At 62.1% G+C, this 23,297-nt stretch overlaps 3 protein-coding genes across 10 annotated transcripts in view; 1 reads left to right on the plus strand and 2 right to left on the minus strand.

Annotated features, from left to right (window-relative positions):
• Window positions 1–2,409: 2,409 nt before the first annotated feature.
• TEPSIN (TEPSIN adaptor related protein complex 4 accessory protein) lies at window positions 2,410–10,602 on the minus strand. Of its 2 annotated transcripts, XM_077854577.1 has the most exons (13): window positions 10,470–10,602; window positions 10,290–10,362; window positions 10,040–10,131; window positions 9,831–9,924; window positions 8,064–8,131; window positions 7,786–7,864; window positions 7,580–7,651; window positions 6,666–6,875; window positions 5,672–5,849; window positions 5,471–5,584; window positions 5,310–5,388; window positions 4,920–5,054; window positions 2,410–4,028 (listed from the first exon to the last, which is right to left on the minus strand). In XM_077854577.1, the coding sequence occupies exons 1-13, from the start codon at window positions 10,518–10,520 to the stop codon at window positions 3,480–3,482; spliced, it is 1,794 nt and encodes a 597-aa protein (XP_077710703.1). In that variant the 5' UTR covers window positions 10,521–10,602; the 3' UTR covers window positions 2,410–3,479. The 2 variants fall into 2 exon arrangements, with proteins under 2 accessions (XP_077710703.1, XP_077710704.1); XM_077854578.1 differs by lacking the exon at window positions 7,580–7,651.
• A 160-nt stretch (window positions 10,603–10,762) lies between these two features.
• Window positions 10,763–12,852, plus strand: NDUFAF8 (NADH:ubiquinone oxidoreductase complex assembly factor 8). Of its 2 annotated transcripts, none has more exons than XM_077854579.1 (3): window positions 10,763–10,921; window positions 11,039–11,153; window positions 12,589–12,852. In XM_077854579.1, exons 1-3 carry the CDS (start codon window positions 10,838–10,840, stop codon window positions 12,681–12,683), a joined length of 294 nt encoding a protein of 97 aa, XP_077710705.1. In that variant the 5' UTR covers window positions 10,763–10,837; the 3' UTR covers window positions 12,684–12,852. The 2 variants fall into 2 exon arrangements, with proteins under 2 accessions (XP_077710705.1, XP_077710706.1); XM_077854580.1 differs by having other exon boundaries at window positions 10,764–10,921; window positions 11,039–11,149.
• A 1,908-nt stretch (window positions 12,853–14,760) lies between these two features.
• The window catches only part of SLC38A10 (solute carrier family 38 member 10), a 39,889-nt gene continuing 31,352 nt past the window's right edge, over window positions 14,761–23,297 (minus strand). For 3 of the 6 annotated variants that reach the window (XM_077854576.1, XM_077854571.1, XM_077854570.1), the window contains 6 exons: window positions 20,897–21,064; window positions 20,151–20,609; window positions 19,466–19,597; window positions 18,263–18,286; window positions 16,518–16,679; window positions 14,761–16,295 (listed from right to left, as the gene is read on the minus strand). In XM_077854576.1, the coding sequence (XP_077710702.1) occupies window positions 15,247–16,295; window positions 16,518–16,679; window positions 18,263–18,286; window positions 19,466–19,597; window positions 20,151–20,609; window positions 20,897–21,064 (1,994 nt within the window). In that variant the 3' untranslated portion in view covers window positions 14,761–15,246. The remainder of the gene's footprint in view (window positions 16,296–16,517; window positions 16,680–18,262; window positions 18,287–19,465; window positions 19,598–20,150; window positions 20,610–20,896; window positions 21,065–23,297) is intronic. The other 3 variants (XM_077854575.1, XM_077854574.1, XM_077854572.1) reach the window with 2 other exon arrangements.

The raw sequence follows: 23,297 nt of genomic DNA on the forward strand, positions 1-23,297 counted from the left end.
GTGGGACTCGATCCTGGAACTCTGGGATCGCGCCCTGGGCCAAAGGCAGGCGCTAAACCGCTGGGCCACCCAGGGATCCTTGTTCTTCTTTTTCAGTATTGCCTTGGCTATTCAATTTTTAACTTTTCCTGTAAGTTTCAGTATCAGCTTGTCAGCATCTACAAAAACAACCCAGCTGGAACTCTGATGAGAATTATGTTAAATCTGTTGATGAATTTGGGGAAAGTTTTCCATTCCATGAGCATGGTATGCCTGAGCATTCAGGCCTTCATTGCCTTCTTGTCAGTCTCCTGTGCTTTTCTGCACACCGTGTTATTGCTAGTATGCAAAAATATTTGGCAGTATAGTTTACCCTGCAGCCTGCACCCTTCCTAACCTCACTCATCAGTTTTAGGAATTTTTGTAGATTCTATGGGGGTTTCTACATTACATAGACAGTAATGTTTGTGAATAAATTCCCCTTCCGACATACTTGTCCCCCTTTCCTCCTGCTTTATTGAACTGGCCAGGGCTTCCAGTATAACGCCGAACAGAAGTGATTAGAATGGATAGGACTTCCTTGTTCCCAATCAGTCCTACACCATTATGATGTCAGCTCTGGGACCAGGTGAAACAAACTGTCATATTTCTCATATGTGAAGTTTTTTTTTTTTTTAATTTTTTTTTTTTTATTTATTTATGATAGTCACAGAGAGAGAAAGAGAGGCAGAGACACAGGCAGAGAGAGAAGCAGGCTCCATGCACCGGGAGCCCGATGTGGGAATCGATCCCGGGTCTCCAGGATCACGCCCTGGGCCAAAGGCAGGCGCCAAACCGCTGCGCCACCCAGGGTCCCTATGTGAAGTTTTTTTTTTTCATGAATGAAATGTTAAATTTCAGGTCTCCCGCATTTTCTGCATAAAATGTGATTTTTCAGGGGTCCATGGGTGGCGCAGCAGTTTGGTGCCTGTCTTTGGCCCTGGGTGCAATCCTGGAGACCCAGGATTGAGTCCTGCGTCGGGCTCCCAGCATGGAGCCTGCTTCTCCCTCTGCCTCTCTCCCTATCATGAATAAATAAATAAATCTTTAAAAAAAAAAAAAATGTGATTTTTCTTTGTAAATGTGTTAACTTGGTGAATTATGCTGATTGATATTCAGATGTTGAACCAGCCTTATATCCTGGGAATAAACTCCAATTCTTGTGACATATGAACCTTAAAAAAAAAATTTATATAGTCATGAGAGATACAAAGAGAGGCAGAGACACAGAGGGAGAAGCAGGCTCCCTTGATCCCCAGACCCAGGACCACGCTCTGAGCTGAAGGCAGACGCTCAACTGGAGCCACCCAGGTGTCCCACATGTTAACCTTTTAATATGCTGTTGGATTCATTTTGGTAATATTTTTTTGACAATTAAACAAAACAAAACAAAACTTATGTTCATCAAGGAGATTGGTCTAGTTGTCTAGACCACGTGCACATGGAACATTCCCCAAGATAGACTATTCTGGGCCATAAAACAAACTTCAACAAAAGTTTCAAATCTTGGAGAATACAACTGAAGTTATAGAAAACATGCTCTTACTGTATCAGGATTAAAATAGTAATAACAGAAAAACACACCTTTAACAATCCATCAGATAAAAGGACGTCCCAAGGGTAATTAGAAAATAAAACTATAAAAGGGGCACCAGGATGGCTCAGTAGGTTTATTGTCTGACTCTTGATTTTGGCTTAGGTCATGATCTCAGGGTCGTGAGACTGAGCAGAGTCTTGTCCCTCTCCATCTGCTTCTCCTCACTCTGTCTAAAATAAATAAAATCTTAAAAAAAATAAAACTATCATAGTTCATGGGATGCAATCTGGAGAAAAACATAGCATTAAGATTTTAATGTTAGAAAAATAATAAAGGTCCCAAACCACTAATCTAAGCTTCCACTTTTAAGAAACTAGAAAAAAAAGGAAAAATGAATTCAAAATAGTAGAAAAATAAAGAGCAGATAGCAATGAAATACAAAACGTAAAAGCAGTAGAACAATAAAACCAAAGGCTTAGATCTTTGAAAAAAAAATTAACAAACTTCTAAACAGACTAATCAAGAACAAGTGGAAAAAGTCATCAACCTAAGAAATGAAGGATGGAGCACCATTACAGACCCTACAGACACACAGCTTCTGTGGAATGGACCGGCTTCTTGGAAGACAGATTCCCGATGCTCACATGGGATGAGATGACCTGAAGAGCCCTGCACCTGCTTGAGAAACCGTTTCATGGTTAAAACCTCACAGTTAACATTAAGGGACCAGATGGCTCCAGCAGGGAGTTCTCCCCGACATTTACCATCAGGAGGCCTCTAAGTGTGCCCCTTGTTAATGCTGTTTTCACTGAAACACACACACACACACACACACAAAAAGGCACCAGTGCAGGTCTGTGTGAACACTAGTGTTTACTTAGAACGTGCAGGAGGCGTGAGCCTTGCAGCAGCAGCATCCTTTGGGAGGCCAGCCCGCAGTCTGCAGCCACAGCACGGACCACGGCCGCACAGTGACCTGCCGCTGTAGACAGCCCTGCTCCACCTCAGAGCAGCGATCTGAACTGAAAATAAAGACCCAAGTCGTGGTTCCCAATCCATGTAAAGCCTGGTTGCTGCGAGGCAGGCACAGGCCTCCAGGGCACCCTTGAGGTCCCCACTGCCAGGCCCTGCCATGAGCCTGCCTGCTGCTACAGGAATTCAAGTCCCAACAGCTAGCCTCTGAAAAGAGACACAGGGAAACTGAGGCAGCCTCACGCCCTCCTCTCAGGGTGGTCACTGGAAACAGTAGCAGCTTGGCAAGGGCCACAGCCGGGGCTCCATCTCCTTCTGACGTGTCCCCTCACGGAGGAGCTGGGTGCCCACAACGACCGAGCTCTTGAGTGAAGAGCCAGGCCTCCCGTCCTGCCCCGCCAGGCGTCACACCGCGCCCTCTGCCCCGTTCTGACCCCTCTGGCTGCAGGGAAACGGGCTTGACAGCGTCTGCAGACAGGATGACCGGCCAGGTGCTGCGCAGGAGGCCCAGCGGCCGACCTGAACAAGCAGCTCAGATCCTGGTTCTGCCTAGAAACCCGCAGGGTCCGCGTGGGGCCTGCTCTCCTTGCACTGCCCCTGTGCTACTCTGACCCTCATGCCAGAGGGCCCACCCCATGAGGGGGTTCATCTTCCCCAGTGGGGGGAGTGGGAAACCTGTCTTTGGATTGGGAGCCGACCCGAGGACTCCCTCGCACCATGCCACCTGGCTCCACCTGGCTCTGTCCTATCTGCTGTGCTGAGTGGCCTGCACCTCGTCCTCCGCAAGCAAGGGGAAGACACCAGACAGAGCAGGGCCGGCCACAGACCCAAGGGGAACCACTGCTTGGTGGGCCGTGGGGGCCGGGTCAGATGGGACAGCACAGAGTCAGGGGTCCTGGGAGCTCCAGGCCGGGGGCCACGAGAACTCCACGTGTGGCCCAGGGCGGCAAGGTCATGAGTTTAGAAATGGGAAAGCTGACGGCTCTGGGCCAGGAGGCTCTCTCGCTGCTGCCTTCTGTGACAATGTCCATGGGACTTGGGGCGCCTTTTCTGTGGTAGTCCCGGCCCCTACCAGGCGGGGACAAGCCACCAGCTCCATTCCAGCGAACAGGGAGCTACAGCTGCCACTGGGCACTGGGCTCTGCAGGCAGCAGCTGGGCCCCAGGCTAGACTCCGGTGCTCCTTTTTGGGGGCCCACGCCCAACGGGCTCCACTCAGATCCAGCCACCCGCTCTCTAGAACCCGCCAGCCTCGTCTCGGCCTCCCTGGCGTCCCCAGGGACTGACGGGGGGCAGCTGTCCAGGGGAGGGGGTAGTGCAGAGCCCTCGGGCGAGAAGAGAGTGGAACTCAGAGGCTGCAGGAAGGCTTGGTTCCCAGCAAAAGGCACGGTGTCGGTCAGCAGGTCTGACAGGCCCACGCGGGCAGCAGCGGGGCTGGGTGCAGCGGGCGGCCTGCGGGCAGGGGGCTGTTGTCGGCAGGAAGCTTCAAAGTGCCTGAGGATCTGGACGCAGAAGGAAAGGGGGGTGGCTGAGGGTTCGTGTGCCCTAGGGGCACAGAGACACCCCTCCCCAGCACGGCCGCCCACCCAGACCTCCTCCTCCTGTCCTCCCCCGACCTCCTTCAACACCGGCCAAACCCTCTGCGCATGCACGGCCGCACCTGTCAGCAAGCCTGGCTGCATGACGAGCCGGCTCAGGGAGAGGGTGTCCCTTGTCTGGCACCATGCCAGCGCCAACCCAGACGCTGAAGGAAGGAACGTGCCCTAAACCCTCTGCTCCTTCCCCACTGCTGTGCACAGAGCTTACTCCCGCCCTCTCATGCCCACAAACACCACTATGACCAGGTCACTGATTCTTCAATGAAGGACAATTTAAAGACAAGATGCCCAGGATGCCACTAGGCAGGAGGTGTGGGGGCCCAGCTGCAGGGGGGCTGCCCAGAGGCTCCCTGCCCGGTGAGAGTCAGGAGACCTGCACACAATTCAGGCACATTAAAGGGACTCCAGGTGAATGAGACCATTCCGCCCCCTAGGGGCCGGGGAGGGATCGAAGCGCCCGGCACATACGTGAACCGCGACCCAGAGTGGAGGACAGGAGAGTAAATCCATCTAAGCACAGAGGGCTTCCTGCAGAAGGCTGCCCGTGAGCTGAGCCAAGGAGGGGTGGGGGGCTGCCTGCAGAGCAGAGCTGCTGAGCAGTAAGGCAGCTGAACTGGGAAGTTCAGGAACTGGAAGAGGCTCCACGAACCAGGGACCACAGCTGTCCTAAGGGCACGACTTGTCCCACGCAGCCAGGAGCGGGCATGTACAGGTACGTCTGGGGAAGGCTGGCCCCAACAGGTATGAAACCGCTGAGGCACCCCGTCACCCGCTCCTCTGGGCCCCGCTGCCCACCTTGGTGGCCTTGTTGGTCACAGGTCCAGGGCTGCCTGCACTGAGCTCCTGCAGCCGCGGCCGGGTGAGGAGCAAGATGTGCTCCTGGGAGAGCAGGTCGGTGCGTCCCAGGGATGCAATGGCACCCAGGGCTCTCTGCCAGGGAGACAGGAGGTCAGCAGGGCCCCCCCAGGATGGAGACCCATCTGACCAGCTCCCTTCCTCCTCTTGGCCCAACTACAGCCCCACACTGGGGAAGCCCAGGGCAGGCCCCCTGGAATCCTGTGCTTACTCTCCCTGCTGCCCGTCTCCCAGGGCGGAGCCCCCTCTCCCCACGTGAAGAGGTCCCCAGTTACCCCTGCTCACTCCCTCATACCCACGGCCACCCCCCACTCATAGGCAGGGCCTCACCATCTGTGCACACTCGCTGGGCCCGTCCAGGTGGCGCGTCAGCAGCTCCAGCACAGCCTCACAGTTGAGCAATCCACACCTGCAGGAAGGGGCAACCAGGAGATGGGGGGTAGGGGGCCGGGGCGGAGGACGGGGGGGCGGGGAGCGGGCAGGGGACCCACCCTTTGATGAAGCGCTGTGCCTCCTCTTGGCTCAGAAAGGCATGTGGCCCACACGTCACGGTCTGCACCAGGTTCTGCTCCTGCTGGCAGTCACTCAGGCTCACGGCCTCAACCCTGTGGGGGGCACAGTGGTCAGGGTCGGAGAAAGACCCCTCCGGGTCACGCCTCCACCCAGGGAGGGCGCCCAGGGGGCCCACTCACCGCTCCGCCAGGTCGCTGGGTGCCTGGCTGGCCGCAGAGGGGCTGTCACTGCCCGACCGACTGCCAGAGTCCAAGGCCTTGCTCCGGTCACCGCTCTCCTGGGAGGAATTCTGGGAGCTGGAGCTGCTGTCCGGCTCGTCCCAGCCCCCTCCAGCCTGCCCCGGCTGGGGTCTCAGGACTGTGAGGGACGGAACTGGGAGTCAGAGTGGAGCGGGGGGGGGGGCGGGGGGGGGTTCTGACTCGCCTCATGCGCCCCTTCCTGTGGCACCTGGACTAGCTCAGGAAGGCCCTGAGCTCCAGAAAAATGCCTGGTATGAGGTGACATGGAACACGCCTGCCCCAGGGCCAGCTCGTGAACACACAGCAGTGCCAGGCACCGAAGGCCAAGTGGGAGGCGGTTTGCGGAGGTGCAGATCACCCCGACGCCTGTCCCGCCGTCCTTCCTCACCCTCACCGTGCTCTGTGTTGCACCTGCACTGCCTACTGCCCCTGCTAGGATACAAGTGCTGTGGAGGCTGGCCCTGGTGTCACTGTGGCCCCAGCTGAACCAGCAGAAGCTGAGCGGGGGTCCCGGGTCCATATCTGAACGGGGGGACCCTCTGGAAGCCCTGCCTGCTTTGGGGCCGTAACACCCGAGCTCCAACTCCAAGCAACTGGTGAGACGCTGGCAGGGTAGCGTCTGTGCGCCACGCACAAGCTTTGTGAGAGAAGGAAACCAGCACAGACCACAGTGAACGTGCACCATGCTGGTGGAGGGCTCTGGCCACGGGAACATCGCAGAACATGCCGCCTCTGGGGCCGGACAGGACAGGACAGCAGGGCTCCCTGACCCCACCCAGGGCGCACCGCCCTCCCCGGCCTCTAGTCAGATCCCTCCCCGAGCCACACCCTGCGGCCGCTGACACTAAAGGAGTCCCGTCCCTCGGTCCCCGCAGCCTCCTCTGCTCACCCAGACCCTGGCAGGGGGAAGCTAGACCCCCCAGAAGGCTCTCACCGCTTCCTCGGGCACCCAAGAAGCCCCTGGAGAGCGGCTTCCCAGCAGCTGAGCCACCTTGGCTGGCTAAAGGCGTCACGGCGGGCTGGTAGGCATCGCCCCGCGGGAGGGGCCTCTGGGTGCCGGGGCTCTCGGGCCCCGGGCGCACGGCATTGGCCACCACCTCCGCAGCCTTCTGGATGGTGGAGAGGAAGGCTTCGCCCGCAGAGCCTGCGCCACAGGGAGAGGGAGATGGCCTACTTTGGTCGCGTCCCCTGTGCTCTCTCGTGTCTCCCAAAAGGAGGCACTGCTTCCACTCTGGGCTTGAAAGATAGAGATCTGAGCTGTAGTTACAGAGCAGAGGCTACGTGGGGGACCGGAGTTCTTGCAGAACATACAGAACTGGTGGATTCTGCTCCAGAATGCTCCCGGGGCTGATGGAGCCTGGGTGCCCCACACTGCACTTGCGATCCAGCTGTGGTTCATGCCCTTCCCCACCCTTGTGCCCTACGAGGACCGAGCACTGTCACCCCACCTCAGGAGAGGACAGGCCTCCGAGCCAGACCCGCTTTAGGAATCAGTGCCCCCTGAGGGCCGGGGAGTCAGAGCTGTGACCAGAATGAGTAGCAACAGGCCACCGAGGCAAGCTGGGCATGCAGAGCCAGCTCAGCACCGCACCTGCCGAGTCACCTGTGGTAGCCAGGCCCAGCGCCCTCTGCCCTTGGGCCCTGGAAGGAGCCGTGTGTGCAAATGAGGCCCAGCCTGGCTTCTCCCCTGCTGGCTAAGCAGACCCGGCCGGCCTCGTCCCACAGGCCCCGGCAGAGAAGGTGGAGTGGGCAGGGCACGCCAGCTGGCCACATCACCCTCCAGGGCTCGGCAGGCCTGAGCTGCCAGGCCCTCGCCCCCACGGCTCTGGGAGCCCACGCAGCACTCACCCGTGTGGCCCCGCTCCTTGTTGTAGCCGAAGCCCTGGAGGGAGCCCTGGGGTCTGGACTGCGAGCCCATGCCTGCAGGCAAGTGTGGCTACTCATCCTCAGCCCAGCGCAGAGTGGCACGCCGGCCGAGGACAGCAGGTGGGGAGAAGGGACCCCAGGCCTTCCAGAGGGAACACCCAGCGGCAGGGATGGACACGGCGGCCTACCTGCTGGAAGCAGGCCCCTGGGAGCCTGGGAGTGAGGCGGAGGGGACACGCTGTCAGAGAATAGTGCGCTTCCCAAGTCCTAGATGAGGAGGAGGGTGCTCAGCACGTGCAGCCGGGCTGCCATCCCCCCCCATCCCCCCGTCCCCAGGGTTCTCAGAGGCCAGGCTGGGTGGGGGGGACGGGGGGCTGGTCCCACAGCAGGAACAGAGCCAGGGTCCCAGGCGGTTGGAGAACAAAGGCCCAGTGCTGCCCTAGAGCCGACCTGAGTCCCGACTCACCTGGGCGGCCGCCCGCACCTTCTGGTACAAGCTGTTCCCGTGGAGAGGATCCGGGGGCCCTGAGAACGCTGCGGGCAGAGCCGGAGAACCAAGGCTGAGCGGGCGCTGGTGACCGCAGGGGTGACGCTCCAACACTCGCGTTCCCTGGGGGGGGTGAGCTGCAGCCCATCCCGGCCATGACCAGGCCCCCCAGGGGCCCCTACAACTCTGATCCCCGGCAGGTGGCCCTGGCAGCCCCAGAGTCAGGGTTAGCTCCCTAAAGCACAGGTCGGACCTCAAATCCCCCACATGACAGCACTTCCAGGTCAAAGTCCTTACAGCAGCCATCAGCCCGCGGAAGCTGCCACCCCCCCAGAATGCTCTGCCCCATGGACAAAGCCTGGAGAGCACCCAGAGCCCCTCATCCAGGACGCCCTGCCCCAGGCTGCTTCTAGAGCCGCACCCCTGCAGGCCCCAGCTCCCATGCTCACACCAGGCCTGCGTGTCGACCTGCAAAGCACAACGAGGGTGGCCCCCTCCCTGACCCCACCGTCTCTCTGAGTTCCTGCAGGGGCAGCCTTACTACCTCTGCACCCCCTTCTACCCGAAAGACACACAGAGGATCTCGTCCAATCCAAAGCCCCACAGAGGTCCCGGGGGGCCGGGCGACAAAAGCCCGCTCTTTATCATGACCCACAAGCTCCACCTCTCGAAGGTCTGAGCTCAGGGTTACAGCAAGTGAGATTCTCCAGAAAAAACGAGCCCACCCTAGGCTCTGTCTCATCCGTCACAGACGCACCCCTCTTCCCAGCCCCCTGGCACCATGCTGTCTCCACTGCGGCTGGTGGCCCAGGACCAGCAGCCGGGAGCCGAACCTCCAGTGAGTGGGGATGGCACCTCCTCATTCCCATGGGACTCCTGCCCTGGGGCCACCTCCCCACAGCCTGGCGCTGTCCCCTGGGCTTGGAGCATGGCAGATGGAGGCTGTGGCCACGTGTTCCTGGGGTGCAGGACTGGGGGACGGCTTGTGTGCAAGTTGGCAGCACAGACACGCCCCGGCCGGCGAAAGTAAGCGAGGCAGGCCTGCTGTTTTTGCACAGGAGTTTTGGGGGGCACTGGTGACGAGCACGAGCCCCGGTGGACACCGGGGGCAGCGGCCAAGTCTGGGGGCAGGATGCTCTCCGGGGTGCCGAGTGCCCAGCCTCGCCCAGCCTGTCCTTGAAGGGCTGACGGTGGCTTCAGGGCGGGGAGGTGCTGCCTAACGATGGGGGTCCTCCGAGCGCACCAGGTGCCTCCCCGGGGCTCTCACGGGCCCAGCTCGGTGTGCACGGTTCCTGCCTGAACGTGGGCCCTTCCAAGACTCCCCGAGGCCGGGCGGCGGGGTCTGTAGATGCTGCAGCTGCCTCACCTGAGGGAAGGTCTCGGGCCACGCCTCCCAAGTTCTAGTTAAAGAGAAACAAACAGGACAGCCCCCGGCGTGGGTGGGGTGAGACCAGCGGCTCCCCTGCAGCCCCATCTGTCGCCTAGACCGCGACAGGCCAGGCCCCCCTCGTGCAAGCTCACAGCGCTCCCTGGCTCGGGCCCTGAGGACACGGATCATCTCTGGCGGGTCGGGCACTAGAACAGGCAGGACGGGCCTGGGCCGCCCAGGCCGGGCAGGACACACGGGCAGAAAGTGACGGGCCAGACGCAGTAGGGCTGGGGCGCAGACGGGAGCTGCCAGGAGGGGTCCTGCGGTGGGGGTACCCCTGGGGGTCGGCGCAGGGCCCCCCGCCCCGCGCCCGGTACCTGCAGCCTCTTGGATGAAAGCGGGGTTGCGCTTGAGGATGAGCACGGAAGACGGGGAGCCGTGGCCACACAGGTGGAGCAGGATCTTCAGCACCTGGGGGGCGGGCAGGTGGGGCAGGCGGCACGCACCCCGCCGCGCCCCGCCTGCATCCGCCGCCCGCGGGTGGGAGCTGGGCCTGCCCTGGGTGGGGGGCCGCGCGGGGACTCACCTTGAGCTTCACGCGGCCGGAGCCGCTGTGCAGCCGGGTCAGAAGGTACTCCAGGAGGCACTGGCTGCTGCCCGGGGACTCGTGGGAGATGCCTGGCCGGCCGTGGTTAGGGAAGGGCTGAGCGGGGTCGGCCGCGCCTCCCGCCCCCCGGCCCCGCGCGGGCCTCCCCGCCGCCCCGCCGCCCCCCCGGCCTCCGGCGCAGGAGCTGCAGCGGCCCGGCCCGCGGGCGAGCGGCGGACACGAAGGATACGGGCGATCTCCTCGAACAGGTAGCCCGGACACGGGGCGTCGTCATCCGACGTTCCCTTCAGGAGGAGCGGGAGCTGGAGAGGAAACAGGGCCCGGCCCGCGAGGCGTGAGCGCCGCGGGGAGGCGGCCGAGGGCGAAGGCAAGAGGCCCCGGCGGGGGCTGAGCGGCCGCCCGCACTCACCCGGTGCAGGAAGCTCAGCCGGTCCCGCAGCGCCGGCGTGGCCGCCATCATGCCGGTCACCTTCCGGCCCCGCCCGCCGCCGCGGCCCCCCTCCAATCCCCGCGCACGCCTGGCCCAGCTGGCCAATCGCCCGTGCGGGGCGGGCACACCACGCGAGCCTGAACCAATCCGAAGTCCCAGGTCAAAGACAGACAAACCCGCCAGCCACTTGCAGTGTTCCCGGAGCCGGGTCGCCGTTCCGGAAGGGGGCGGGGCTAGCGGTGGGGTGGGGCTGAGGCCCAGCCAATCAGGGGGCGCACGGGACGCTGGGCGCCGGAAGAGGGCGGGCGCAAGATGGCGGCGCCCACGGGTGCTGGGAGTAGCCGCTCATGTCCGGGAACGGAGCGGTGTGGGGGCGCGTGCGGGGCCGCCTCCGCGCCTTCCCCGGGCGCCTAGCGGCCTGCGGGGCCGAGGTGAGGAGCCGCCGGGCGGGGCGGGGCCTGCGGGACAGGCGGGGCCCGCACGGGCGGGGCGGTGACCGGCGGGCGCGGAGGCCGTCGCGATCCCGGCGCGTCCCGCCCGCCCTCCAGGCCGCGGCCTACGGCAGGTGCGTGCAGGCGTCCACGGCCCCGGGCGGCCGCCTGGCGAAGGACCTCTGTGCGCCGGAGTTCGAGGCTCTGCGGCGTTGCTTCGCCGCCGCGGTAGGTGGGCGCCCCCGGGGGACAGTGGGGCGCGGGGCGGGGGGGGCCCGGGCGCCGCGGCAGCTGCCGTCTCCTTCCCGCGCGTGCGCTCAGGCCGGCCGCGCCGCCCGACCCCCGACGGCGAAGGGCATTCAGGAGGCCGCTCCCCGGGAAGGGCAGCCCCCGAGCGGCGCTCGCTGGCCCTCTGGCCCCCGCGGGGCTTCTGCTCCGGGCCCGGGACTCAGCCGCGCCGCATCACGCCCCTTCTGCTGCCGACGCGCAGCCTGCGGAGGTGCTGTGACCGCCTGCCCTGCCCCAAAGCGGAGAGTACGGGTCGCGTGGAGCACATGGGGTTGGACATGCTCCAGGAACCCGGCGCCCGAGGAGGGGGCCCTGGGCTGGGCCGGGATGCCCGCGATCCCCTGTGTCCCCCGGAGCTGCCGGTGCAGAGGACCCGACGCGGACAGGGCGGTTGAGCTCGGCGGACTCCGGGGACCTCAGGCCGTCCGTCCCCTGACATTCCGGGATCGATCATCCTGAGCGGGTAGCTGTGCCTTGGCCGCTTGTCCGGGAGAGGACAGTGCGAGGCTCCCTTCCCGGGGGCTCGGAGATCTTGCACCTCCCCGGGGACGCTCAGGCCTGGTCCTGCCCCCAGCCAGCCCCCCCCACCCGTGGCCAGCCTCGCATATGACGTGGGCCGTGCAGCCAGGCACACCTGTCCCCTGCGCTTCCTCCCCGGTTCTACAGTCTTCCCCGGGGGACTCTCCACTCTGGGCTGCAGCTTGGAAGAAGCTCCGTGGAAGGACCAAACACGTTCCCTACACACAGGTCTCTCCGTGGCACCTTTTGTGGTGAGGGCTCACCTGTTCCAGGCGCCTGTATGCTCCTTTGCCATGGTCGTCTACAGATGCTCCCACAGTGCGCCCTAAGCTTGGGGGCTCTTTCCCATGCCCCCATCACGGAAGATGACCCTGCTGAGAGCTGGGGGACCTGACGTTCAGGACGAGGGTGCTTGAGTGTTTGTCATCACGAGGAAATGCACCGATGAGCACCTTTTTGCCCAGTCTGCTGCAGTCCCCAGCCCTGCACAGAGCTGCCTGAGGAGGCAGAGAGGGTGCTGGGTCCCGTCCAGCTCCGTGCCAGGGAGCCCTGTCTCTGGGCAAGTGTTTTCGGTGCTTCACCTCAGCGTTCTCTGTAAGGAACTCCCGCCGCCTCGTGAGCACTGAGCGCGCTGTGTTGGGGGGCCTGCACAGGGCCTGGTCCAGGGCGGCGTGGCTTGAGGGCCTTGGCCTGCGGCAGCTCCAAGCACCTGAGCCTCCAGCCACGCGGCCGTGCCGGCGCCCGCAGCCGGGCTCTCTGGAAGATGTTTGCTGCTGCCGGACGGCGTTTGGTGGGATGGTTTTCTTGTTTTATGGTCTCTTCTAACTTAACCTGTTCACACCAAATTCTTTATTTTCTAGGCCAAAAAGACCCTGAGGGGAGGCCTTTAGGATGGACGAGCGAGCACTGCACTTGTTTACTGCCCCAGGGAGCAGAGCCGGGCGCCTGGTGCTGACGGCCACCAAGGGCAAACGTCCAAAACGTCTGACACTTTTAGAGCTAGAAGGACTGCAGGCGCGTCAGGGAAGTGGTGGGCGAGCGGGCGTGGGTTTTTCTGCCTCGTGTGTGAGGCTTTGGGTTAGAGTAAGATCCTGAAGCGATAATAAAGACCACGGCAGACCATGTGAGAGCTGTCCTGTTGGACACGGCTGTGGGAACATGCTGCTCAGGAGTCTCACTTTCTCAAGAATTCTTACCCAAAATACCTTATTTGAGCCTAACGGAGCCGCCAGATGTAGCTGCCAGTTTACAGGATGTGCCAAAGATAAAAGCACAGCCACACCAGAGAAGGGAAGCTGCCTCCTGTGGGTTTCTGAGAGGTGACCTCGAGGGAGGGTTGGGTTTAGGAACCCAGGGCAGTGCGGGGTGCCTGCCCTTCTGAGGCCCCCCAGGGTCAGAGCCTAAGCCCTTCTGGCTTTCCTTGCCGCGCCCTTGACCTGGGTATGAAAGTAGGGGTGGCACCGCCCCTGAATGCCTGGCACAGGGCCAGGGCGCCACCTGCTGGATGCCTGGGGACTGTGCTCCAGGAGCCCCTCCTGAAGCATGGAGGTCACCCTGCCCTTGGGCACCACCCAGCCCCTGGCTTGCTGGAGCCAGGCATCCGTGACACCATGACGCCGGGCTTCTCTGGCCCCTCACGCTCTCCACTCCGACCTCTGCAGCTTCTTGTGAGGAGCCTGCAAGACGCGTTCCACAGGCGTCCTCCTGTGTGTCCCTCCTCTTCGGGCTACACACCAAACTCCCAAGTTTCTTGGCCTTTGTCCTAGTTCTCTGGCATCCCCAAACTCACTCCATCCTCAAGACCATGTTTATTGGGGGAAATACAAGAGAACTGGTGTCTGGATGCAGCCGTTCCTGGAGCTGCATCGTCACATAGAACCCTTCGTCCTCAGGCAGCATCTGAACTCAAGGCTTGTGTGCACCAGGTTTCCATCCTTACTCCTACCCGGCCCTCTGGGCTTGGTGGCCCTGCCCTAGAAAGGGAATCCTCATGAGATCCTACCCGTCGTCTGGGGCAGCTCCTACGAGGACAGTCACTCACTGATGGCCCTGCTTGCGGCTGCTCTGGCTGGACCACTCACTGCACCTGCTGGTCTTGACACCAGTCTTCTGTGCTCACAAAGCAGACCACAGCCCCCAGCCCCTGCCAGCTCCCTGTGGTTCTGGCAAGGAGCCCCACACACAGGTCCCAGTTCTTCCCTGAGGGACATCGGGCTGGGGAGGCCGGGAGAGCATGAATGAATGGTAGGGAGACCCCAAGGGTCGGGGGGCAGGGGACAGGGACTGGGTCCCTGCTCTAAGGAAATGACCTTCTGTGGCAGGAGAAAGGCCTTACCTCCAGGAAGACATAAAACTTGGGTTGAGGTAAGACATCCAGGTAAATACACCTGGGAATAGAATCCCACCCTGAAAACATATGAACACGTAGAGTTCCGATCTCGGCAACCTCCAGAAGGTGTTTTCCCACTGAGCGGGGTTTGTCTAGGATAGTTATTACTTAAGCGAAGGCCAGGAAGCAAGGAAGCACCCCAAGACTCACCCCCTTTCTCAGGGGCTCCCTGGCAGCACTGGCGCCCGGCCTCGGGAGGAACTACTCGGGTCTAGTCCTCGGGCTGCCCGAGAACACGGGAACCACAACAAACAGGATTTCAAAGGCGCAGGGGCAGGACGAGACGGGAAGCCAAGGCTGGGGCTGCCGAGCTGTGGTGGTCTTCCCGAGGGCCTGGGCACCTCCAGCCAGCAGCCCCTGACGGCAGGGTCTGGGGCACACATGGCCCTCGGGGGGGTGGGGGGCACAGCTGCTGGGCCCTTGGCACGCAGGTGGACAGCCTGCCACGGCCACCCCTGCCCACCGGCTCTCCCGTTCATTGAAAATACGACACCACAAACGCCACCCGGCTGCCCGCAGGGTCTTTCCGGGGCTGTGCCGTGCCCAGTTGCACACCACCGCCAGTCTGATCAGCAGACTCCCTGCACGTGGTGGCCACACAGGCTCCTCTCAACACCGGCTTCACTGACCCAACATTGGGATGTTTCTTATTTGTAAAACAACTTTATAGTTTGGGAAAGCACAGGGAGCGCAGAGGGACCGTGACAAGGGCCGAGGCGGCCACACACTCGGGCAGCTGGCTAACCGAGATGCTGCAGTCCCAGCCCCATGTCCTCCCACGTGGAGCCGTGGCCACCGAGCAGCTGAGCAGAGGCCGAGTTTGTGACAGTTCTCCACACACTCGGAGCATCACGTGAACCACGACTATGTAGAGCGAGAGGCAGTCCGGCGGGCAGTGGGCCTCACGGCAGCCTGTGTCACCTCGGGGCCACGCTCCCCGGCCGGCCGCTGCATCGTCTGAGTCCTGGTGAGCTCGGTCACCCCGGCAAGTTTAAGATGCGGGCTGGCAAAGGCATAGGCCGTCCAAACCCCCGCCACCGCGGGACCTCTGACTCGGCACCCACGTGGTCCCCGCGTGGTTGGGGGAGGAGACCTGCCGACCAGGAGGACCGTGGCGGCTAGTGGCTACTCAGGACTCCTCCCGGGCCCCGGCCAGCTGCTTCACCTGGCGGCCGTGGACCACCCGCAACGCGCCCCCCGCGGCCTGGTGCAGCTGGGTCTCCAGGGCGCTGCGGAGGTCATTGACCTGCACATCTGGCAGAGGGTTAAAGCTGATGATGACCCTGTCCCTTGGGGCCGGGTCCCCTCCTGCCCCAGGAGCCACATCCCGCCGTCTCCTCCTCAGGTCAGAACCGGCCTGGACTTTCAGGTCTCGGTTAGATTTGGCATGGTCTGGCTTCTGAGCCCCAGGGACGGCTGGTTTGGGCCCAAGATCAGGGTCCTGCCTCTGCTCAGGCTCTTGGACGGCAGGGTCTACCCCCAGAACAGGCACACGGTCCCCACCAACGGCCTCCTTTCTGGCCTCCAGGTGACCGCCCTGCTGCCCAGCCTGGCCCCCGGCAGAAACAGCCCGGTGTGCCAGCTGACCGGTCTCGGCCTGGGCCCCAGGGGCTGCTCCTCCCGACCTGCTGGACAGGCCTGCAGGTCCCCAGTCTCGGCTCACTGGCTGGGGCTTCATGGGAAGGTCCCCAGTCTCTCTTGCTCCCAAGACCTCTGCCTCCTGAACGTTGGCACCAGTGGCTCCCACCTCTTTTCTGGATCGTCTCCTTTCGTGGGAGCCTCTGCCAAGAGAGTCCTGACCCGGTTCCAGGACCTCGACAGCAACAAGCTTCTCTGGGCTCCTGGGCGCCTCGGCAGGGCCTGGCTCAGGCACCTGCTCCTGCACGCCAGCGTCGGCGGCTTCGGGCACAGCGCCCTGCCGGCCTTCCCTCGGCTCGGCCTGGGCTGCCCGGGGCTCTGTGCGGGCTGCGCCCAGAGGAGCAGCTGGAGCTCTGCCTGCAGCCCCCTCGGGCTCCTCCACTGAGCGCGGGCCGTGTCCCTGGGGCGGCGCGGGGGGATGCCCAGGAGCTCCACGTGCAGGTTCCAAAGGCTGCTGGGGATGAGGCTCCACCGTCTCCCCATCGTGGGACTCCTCCTTACCTCTGGGGACAGCCACCCCAGGCTCTGGCTGCGCTTCAGCTGCAAACCAAATAAGTCTCAGTTTAGCCACAGAAATAAGCAGAAGCTACCACCACGGGGACCAGAGAGGGGAACTTGCAGCAATCACACACAAATCAAAGCTCTGCCCACAGGACTACAGGTCCCGGGGCCACAGACCCAGCCACACGGAGCCACCGGGAGCCCCAGCTGGCGATCACACATCCAGTGACAGCCGCCTTCCCCGACCCGGCCCTGACTTGCCGTCCTCGCCGTCCTGCCTCTGCTGATGGATCTCCTTGTGCTGCTCCTCAATCACCGCCAGCAGCTTCTCCTGCTGGTCCAACAGCCGCTTCTGCTGGACCTGCTGCTCTTTGATCACCTGCAACAGGACGGCGTGGTCCAGCAGCTCCGCCCGGCCCGCTTCTGGCAAGGGGAAGGCGCACAGTCAGAGCCTGTCCCGGCCACACAAGTGCGGTGCCGGGCAGACGGTGATGGGATGCCCGCCCTGGGATGCCCCACGCCTGCACTGGCTCCCGTGGGCCCCACTGCTCAGACTGCTGCCCGCTGGGAATAAATGTTGGGAGAAGCTAGAGAGGAGGTCTGCCACAGTGGGAACGACAGCAGGGTCCTGGGCTAGAGGGTACAAGCTACAAACTGCTCTAAAATCAGAATAGCAGCCCTTGGAGAGTTTCCTCCAAGGGGAGAATCCAAGAAACAAACTGTCTTCCTTTTCAGCAGTGACCAGGACTGGAACCTCGATGAGGCAAAGGCCAGCTGCAGATAATACAGGGCTCCTGACGCTGCTCCTGACCGCCACCCGGGAGGCTGGTGCAGGCTGGCACAGGGGGTGGCGGGCAGCGCAGCAGGTGTGCGTCAGAGGCCTCGCCACACTCTCCCCACATCCCTAACCCAGAACTTGGGCCCAGGAGGAGGCCCCGAGTCTGAGCACCCGGCGCCAGCAGTATGTGCATGAGGGAGCCCGCCTTTCACTACCAACGCCTCAGCCCTGGGTCAGCTATGTTCCGGGCAGCCGTGGCTCGTGTAACTGCTATGACACGTGTGTCCTTAAGCAGGAGGCTGAGAAGGTGACATGAGCGGTTAGGGCAGGTGGGTGGGCAAGCTCACAAGGAGTGGTGAGAGCACACATCCCAGTGAGGCCCCACGTGCTGGGCACACACGTGCTGGCCTGTCCTCCCCATGGTGACCTGTGACCTGCCACAATAGCACAGGGGTTGGCCTCCCCACCAAGAGGCCCATAGCAAGAACGAGGTACGTGGAGGACGGACCCTGTGAGCATGAGGCCCCTCAGCCAGCCCCAGAGCAGCAGTCCCCACTCCCAGCCCGCTGTCATCCAGACACCCTCGGGTCACAAAGGTGCCTGCCTCAGAAGGGCCACATCCTGTGGATGGGACCAGGGCTCCACACACAGCCTTTTATATGGGGGACGTTTGCAGCGTCGTCCCCCCAGGGCTCTACACCAGCCACCGGCCATGAGCCTCGCTGTCACCCTGGATACCCGTGGCTCATGCCCATATAATGGTCAACAGTACAGGGACAGCCTCACATGCTGCCACAACTGCCCATCCCCAGGGCAGGTGCTGGAGGGGGGGGAAGTGGTGCCTGTCATGTCCAGCCAGAAGCAACAGGTAGGGCAGATGCGAAACAGAGTGGTGACAAGCCATGTCCTCGGGCAGACCCCGGCCCACCAGGACCACAGATGGGATGTCAATGCACATGCAGGACACACTAGTACCCGGCCATGCACAGGGCGGAAATTCCACACAGGCCCCCGTCAGCACATACAGACGGCACCCATCGTCCTCCAGGACCGGGGCACTTATGGAAAGGCGTGAGTTGGGACATCAGGGGGCCCCAACTGAGGGGCCGGGGCCAAGCCTGGGGGGGGGCAGGCTACGTGTGAACACAGCCTGTGCCTTCTCCGTTCTGGCCTCTTAGATCCCCCCCAAGCAGGCCTTCGATTGGAGCACACTCATCTGGGTCCGTACCTGCTACTATCTTTTTGATTTCAGCTGCTCATCCCATTGAGAGGCGTACAGAAGAAAGGCAGAGTAGGAAACTGTGAAAATTGTCTTTTCAGAAAGAAAAAAAATCAAAAGAATCAAACAGGTTTAGGTAACAGAGTATAAGGACAGGAATCAGCGAACACAGGGAGGCAACCAGACACGAAGCAACACGTGTGAAACCCCTAGAGCAGCCCCCTAACTCCAGACAACCTCCAGGGTCTCCTGGCTCAGGCCTCTGGCTGTCCCTGGGTTCAGCGGGCAGCCCCAAGCCCAGTGCTCCGGCTGGGAGGCAGCCCAGGGGGGCAGCAGAGCACATATGTCTCGGGAACAGCCCCCAGTGCTGCTCCACCAAGACCCACGCGCCCAGACCCTGGCGGCACAGCAAGAAACACCCTCGCACAGCTCACAGGGGTGGGTGGGGCTGCTCCGCAGACAGACTCGGTGATGCCGGGAGGCGGGTGGGGTGGTGGTAGGATGGAGTTCTAACTGGGGAGCAGCTGTGCACAGGCCCCTTGGTCACCAACCAAATGAGGACAGGAGATCAGGAGTCAGGAAGGCTGCCCCAACCCACACTACGGAGGCAGTGCCCACCAGGGCGGGGCCGTGAGGAGGGGGCGGTCATCAAACCAACAGCTGAAGTCACCCCAGAACAGGCACCAAGGTCTGAAGGAGGATTAACTACCGGAGAGATAAGGTGTGACAAGCTTTTGTTTCACAGGACAGGTGCTAGGTCTTCACAGCAGACGGGCACAAACGTCCCCCCAAGCTGAGGGGGCGGAATACACAGGGGCGGAGGTGAGGCGGGCAGGACCAACCACCAGCCCTCCCAACCGGGTCACCGGGAAGGCACATCCTGAAAACAAGCAGCGTCCGGGGGCACGAACACCCCCACTCTGGCGGTGCTGAACGCCACTCCTATTAGGAGCAGTGACACAGCCGCTTTAAAAGAGCTACAAATGGGAACAGAAAACCATGTGACATGATGAGAGATGTTTTTTAAGAGGAAAAAGAGAAGAAAGGCAAAACCTATGTGGCGGGGGGCGGTGGGGGGGACAGGGGACAGAGAAAGCTTCCCCCCCAGGACAGGCACCTGCGGCTCCTTCCCGGTCATGGCTGCGGGGCTGGAAAGAAGGGGCAGATGGCTCGGGGCCCCAAGGAGGATGCGGCAAAAAAGCCAAGCCTTACCCTCCAGCTTGCTGCCAGCGTGGCCTCCGCCCTGGCCTCCTCCGCCCTGGCCCTCCGCGTTCCTCTGCTCTCGCAGCTCTGCCTGAGGCCCAGCCTCAGGGGCCAGCTTCAACAGGAGGGGAGCCTTCCCGCCTACACACATGGAGATTGGAGAGGTTGGCAAAGAACTCAGAGGAGTGAGGTGGGGAGGCAGAAGGGGGGTAGATGCTTCCTAAAACCACCCTCCTCCCAACCCCCCCACCCGTCAGTTTATATCCGACCCGATGATTACCGGGGAAGTAATAAAAACATATTTAACAATCCCATGGGCTCGTGGCGGCGAGCCAGCATTAACTACCTTCACCAATTAACATGCGAGAACCGTCCTAAGTGCGCTTAGACGGCACTTAACAACGTGCTACCTGTCAAGCGCTCCAGCGCGTCCCCATGAGCGCCCAGACACATGGGAGCAGCGCAGCACCTGACACTTAGTGGTCCTGCAAACAGTGTGGCAGACACCACGGCAGCTGTCAGGCCACCACCCCCAGCTTCCCCAGCAGCTGCAGCAGGGCCACTGCACTCACACGCTCGCGTGATCTTGGGAGCCGAGTGTGGGGGGGTGTCTGAGCGGAAGGAGGAACGATCGATTCCTGCTGCCCCACATTCCTCCCCCCAGAGGGGCCTCAGGGGCCCAGATGACACCCACCGGGCTCGCTCTTCTCCGCCAGCCTGCCCAAGGCCCCTGCGGCCCGGCCCGGCAGTGGGACTGCAGCGGCTCTCTCCCCTGCGCCGGCTGCCAGAGCGTCCTGCCCGTCGGGGGGCAAGGCCTGGGGCCCTGGCTGCAGACCCCTGTTGGGGTCTCCTTCATGGTCCTCCTTCATGGGCTTGATGGCTGGCTGACCATTTCCTTCTGGAATGTTCTGGGGATCTTCAGGGAGACCTCCTGCTACCTCCAAGACCTGGTCCTGTCTGGGTCGGTCTCTCTCTGACTCTGGCGGAGGAGGTACCATCTGCGCCTTGCCCCCCAAAGCCTTTTCATCCACGTGCTTGGACGGATGCTCACTCTCCTCCGGTTGGTCTTGGTCTTGACCTTCGTCCACCACCACCTTGTCGTGAGGGACAGGGGGCTCGTGGCGGTGGGCCTCGCCCACAGGTACCGCCACACCTGGAGGAGATAGACACGTCAGGGAGCCAGCAGGGGAGGCTGGCCCGGCCCTCCTTCCCAGGAGTGTGAACGGAGTCCCGGTGACACGGGCAGGCAAGTGCTACCTCTCCCAGATGGGACTGTTTCCTGAGCGCTGAGGCTACTTCTAGAGACTGAGAAAAGGCGCAGCTGCGAGCCAGCTGGAGGGGCCCGGGGGACGACATGCGTCTGAGCCACAGGAGGAAGCAGGAAGGCCCAGAACTTAGGCAGGCCCCTCCCCGGCCCTCCCGCCACAAATGCCACCCCACCTTGGCCCGGGCGGTCCAGCTGCGCCTGCTCCTGCTTCTCCTTGGTGCCTTCCCTCTGGGGCACGTTCACGGGGCCCTTAATCTGGGCCTGCTCCATCTCATCTTTGTCATTGGGCAGCTTCGGCTTGTCTCGGCCGTCCTCGGCCACGTCCACGACTGGATTCTGGCCTGCAAGCCCGGCACAGCTAATTGAGCAGTGTTTCCGCGTGGTTACACCGCCCGTCAGCATGGGACTGGCGGTTTTCCCTAGATTGTAATCACATTTCCTAGTCGAATGGCAGAGCCTAAACAGTTATTTTTTTTCCTGTTCAATCATTAGCAGCTAAGTACCACAAAAAACTGTCATTTTTCATGTGTATTCATAACAAAAATATGTCAAGATGTAATTTATACCTAACTGGGTGCAGAAAACGGCCGCGCCATGGAGCACCGGCCGCTGCCACCAGATGGCAGCACGAGCCCGCATTTGCCACATAATGGGAGCTGCCGCCTGGGGCCAGCATCTGCCCAGGGTCCCCCCTTGGGGACAACCACCCTGCCACACCACACCCCCCACTACAAGCCAGCACTGGGGGTGGTGGGGGGGCTGAGAGATGCTCAAGGAGAATGCTGCTGGGAAAACCCACGCATGACCCCGCCCACAGTAAGATCAGCTCCAAGGAAGAGAGAGAGGGCCACACGCAGAGCCAGAGAAGCAGCGCCTCCCCCGCCCCTACGCCCCGCATCTGCCCCACGCCCGTCCCCACGCGGCTGTCCATGCCAGCTCGCCTGCACAGCAGAACGGAGTCTGTTAGGACATGGTCTCTATTTAAAAAGTTGGCAAATGTGGCAGAAACTAAACATCCTGGGAAAAGATGCTTTAAAGAACCATCATTTCATCCCAGAGACCGGAAGCAGCCTCTGTGACCCATCTCAGGACACCAGCCGCCCCAAGGCCAGAAGGGACGGGCCTCTGGCTGTCCCCAAGGAGAGGAAATGTCCCAGGCGGACCGATCTGCTGGCCCGGGGCGGTGCCCTCACCTGCATGGGTGCCAGGTGGCAGCGGGGACAGAACCCTCACTGGATCGCTGCGGGGACAGGGCCCTGCCAGGTGGTGGGGCAGAGCCAGCCAGCAGGAAGCAGACTCTGGACTCTACAGTTTAACCAAGTGACTGATAACAGTCAGCGTGTGAACGTCCCCGAGCAGGTGAATCGTCCCAGTCTCAGTCACACAATTAACCCCTTCCCAGAGGTTCCATGCTCACCCAGGAACCACTGTAAATCAAGGGGTCTGTCCAGCACATCACGAAGTTAAGAAAAAGGGCCAGAAGGGGAAGGAAAAACCAGAGAAAACAGGAAACTGCCGTGCTATCATAGGACCAAGCAGCCCGCACATGGTCCTGTCTCAGCAGGACCCAGGGTGTCGCCATGAGAGCCAGGGAGGCCTGGCGGGGGCTGGGCCGAGGGGGGCCCCCCGTGCAGGTGGCAAGGCGGGGACCGATGGTGGTCGAGTCAGCCTGCGGGGCCCCTGGAAACCGCGGCGGGGGACACGACTCTACCACCTGTGAGGTGCACCTGGCCGGGTGGCCCCACAGTCCACAGCGACCAGAGGCGCTCCCCAAGCTGGAAACGGCTCCCCAGGGGCACAGTCTGCCAGCAGGGCCTCCCCGCCAGCCAAACACAGCCTCGGGATGGGTGACCGAAGAGCAGCTGGGGCCACGCAGATGGGATACAGAGAGCCATCAGGATTGTCACCCCCGGGGACCAGCAACCCAGTGACCCAGGGCAGACCCACGCCGAGCCCATGTCTCTGCCACATTCCACCCGGTGCTCGGAGACCAGTGGTTTTCAGCGGAACTGCACTGCACGTGACAAGGGATCCACCTGACGGTGCTGCAGGCTGTGCACCCCCGGGATAGGCCAACGGACGGTCACCCATCGGCCTTCCTGTCCAGGGTCCACGTGGGCATCAAGGCCGTAACTCTAGCTCAGCCGGAAGGACGCCCAAAGACCCCGACACTGTGCTCCGGGCTGTCTTTAGAATCAGGGAGGCAGTGTGGACGGCATGACCCCTAGAGTGGCCCTGCCCACCGCCGAGGAAGCCCGCAGCCAGGGCCCGGGTCGGGGGGCGTGCTGTGGGTGGCTGCTATCAACCAGCCTTTCCCCGGGGGCCCGGAGGTCAGTTAAGACAGAAGGCAATCATCTCAGACCATCAAGCTCCAATCATACCGGAGTCCACAGATGGGGTCCCTGGCCCCCTAGAGGACCCCGATTCAGGAGACACACGGGACCCCAGGGCCACGCACTTGTAAACCCAGAGCAGCCGCCTGACAGCACTTGAGAGAGCCAGGCCCTGTGTTCAGGTGGCTTCCCGTGTGACCAGTTTCTGGCGCCCCCCAAAGCGCCTGCCCTGGAGGTGGCT

The sequence above is a fragment of the Canis aureus genome, chromosome 16 (genome assembly GCF_053574225.1).
Source record: "Canis aureus isolate CA01 chromosome 16, VMU_Caureus_v.1.0, whole genome shotgun sequence".
Lineage (NCBI taxonomy): Eukaryota > Metazoa > Chordata > Mammalia > Carnivora > Canidae > Canis > Canis aureus.

Coding starts and splice junctions, on each gene's coding strand:
- NDUFAF8 (XM_077854579.1), top strand. CDS start 10,838: ATGTCCGGGAACGGAGCGGTGTGGGGGCGCGTGCGGGGCCGCCTCCGC. Junction 10,922..11,038: donor TAGCGGCCTGCGGGGCCGAG/GTGAGGAGCCGC, acceptor CCCGCCCTCCAG/GCCGCGGCCTACGGCAGGTG. Junction 11,154..12,588: donor TTGCTTCGCCGCCGCGGTAG/GTGGGCGCCCCC, acceptor TTTATTTTCTAG/GCCAAAAAGACCCTGAGGGG.
- TEPSIN (XM_077854577.1), bottom strand. CDS start 10,520: ATGATGGCGGCCACGCCGGCGCTGCGGGACCGGCTGAGCTTCCTGCAC. Junction 8,132..9,830: donor TTTCATCCAAGAGGCTGCAG/GTACCGGGCGCG, acceptor CTCTGCCCGCAG/CGTTCTCAGGGCCCCCGGAT. Junction 5,585..5,671: donor CCCAGCGACCTGGCGGAGCG/GTGAGTGGGCCC, acceptor TGCCCCCCACAG/GGTTGAGGCCGTGAGCCTGA.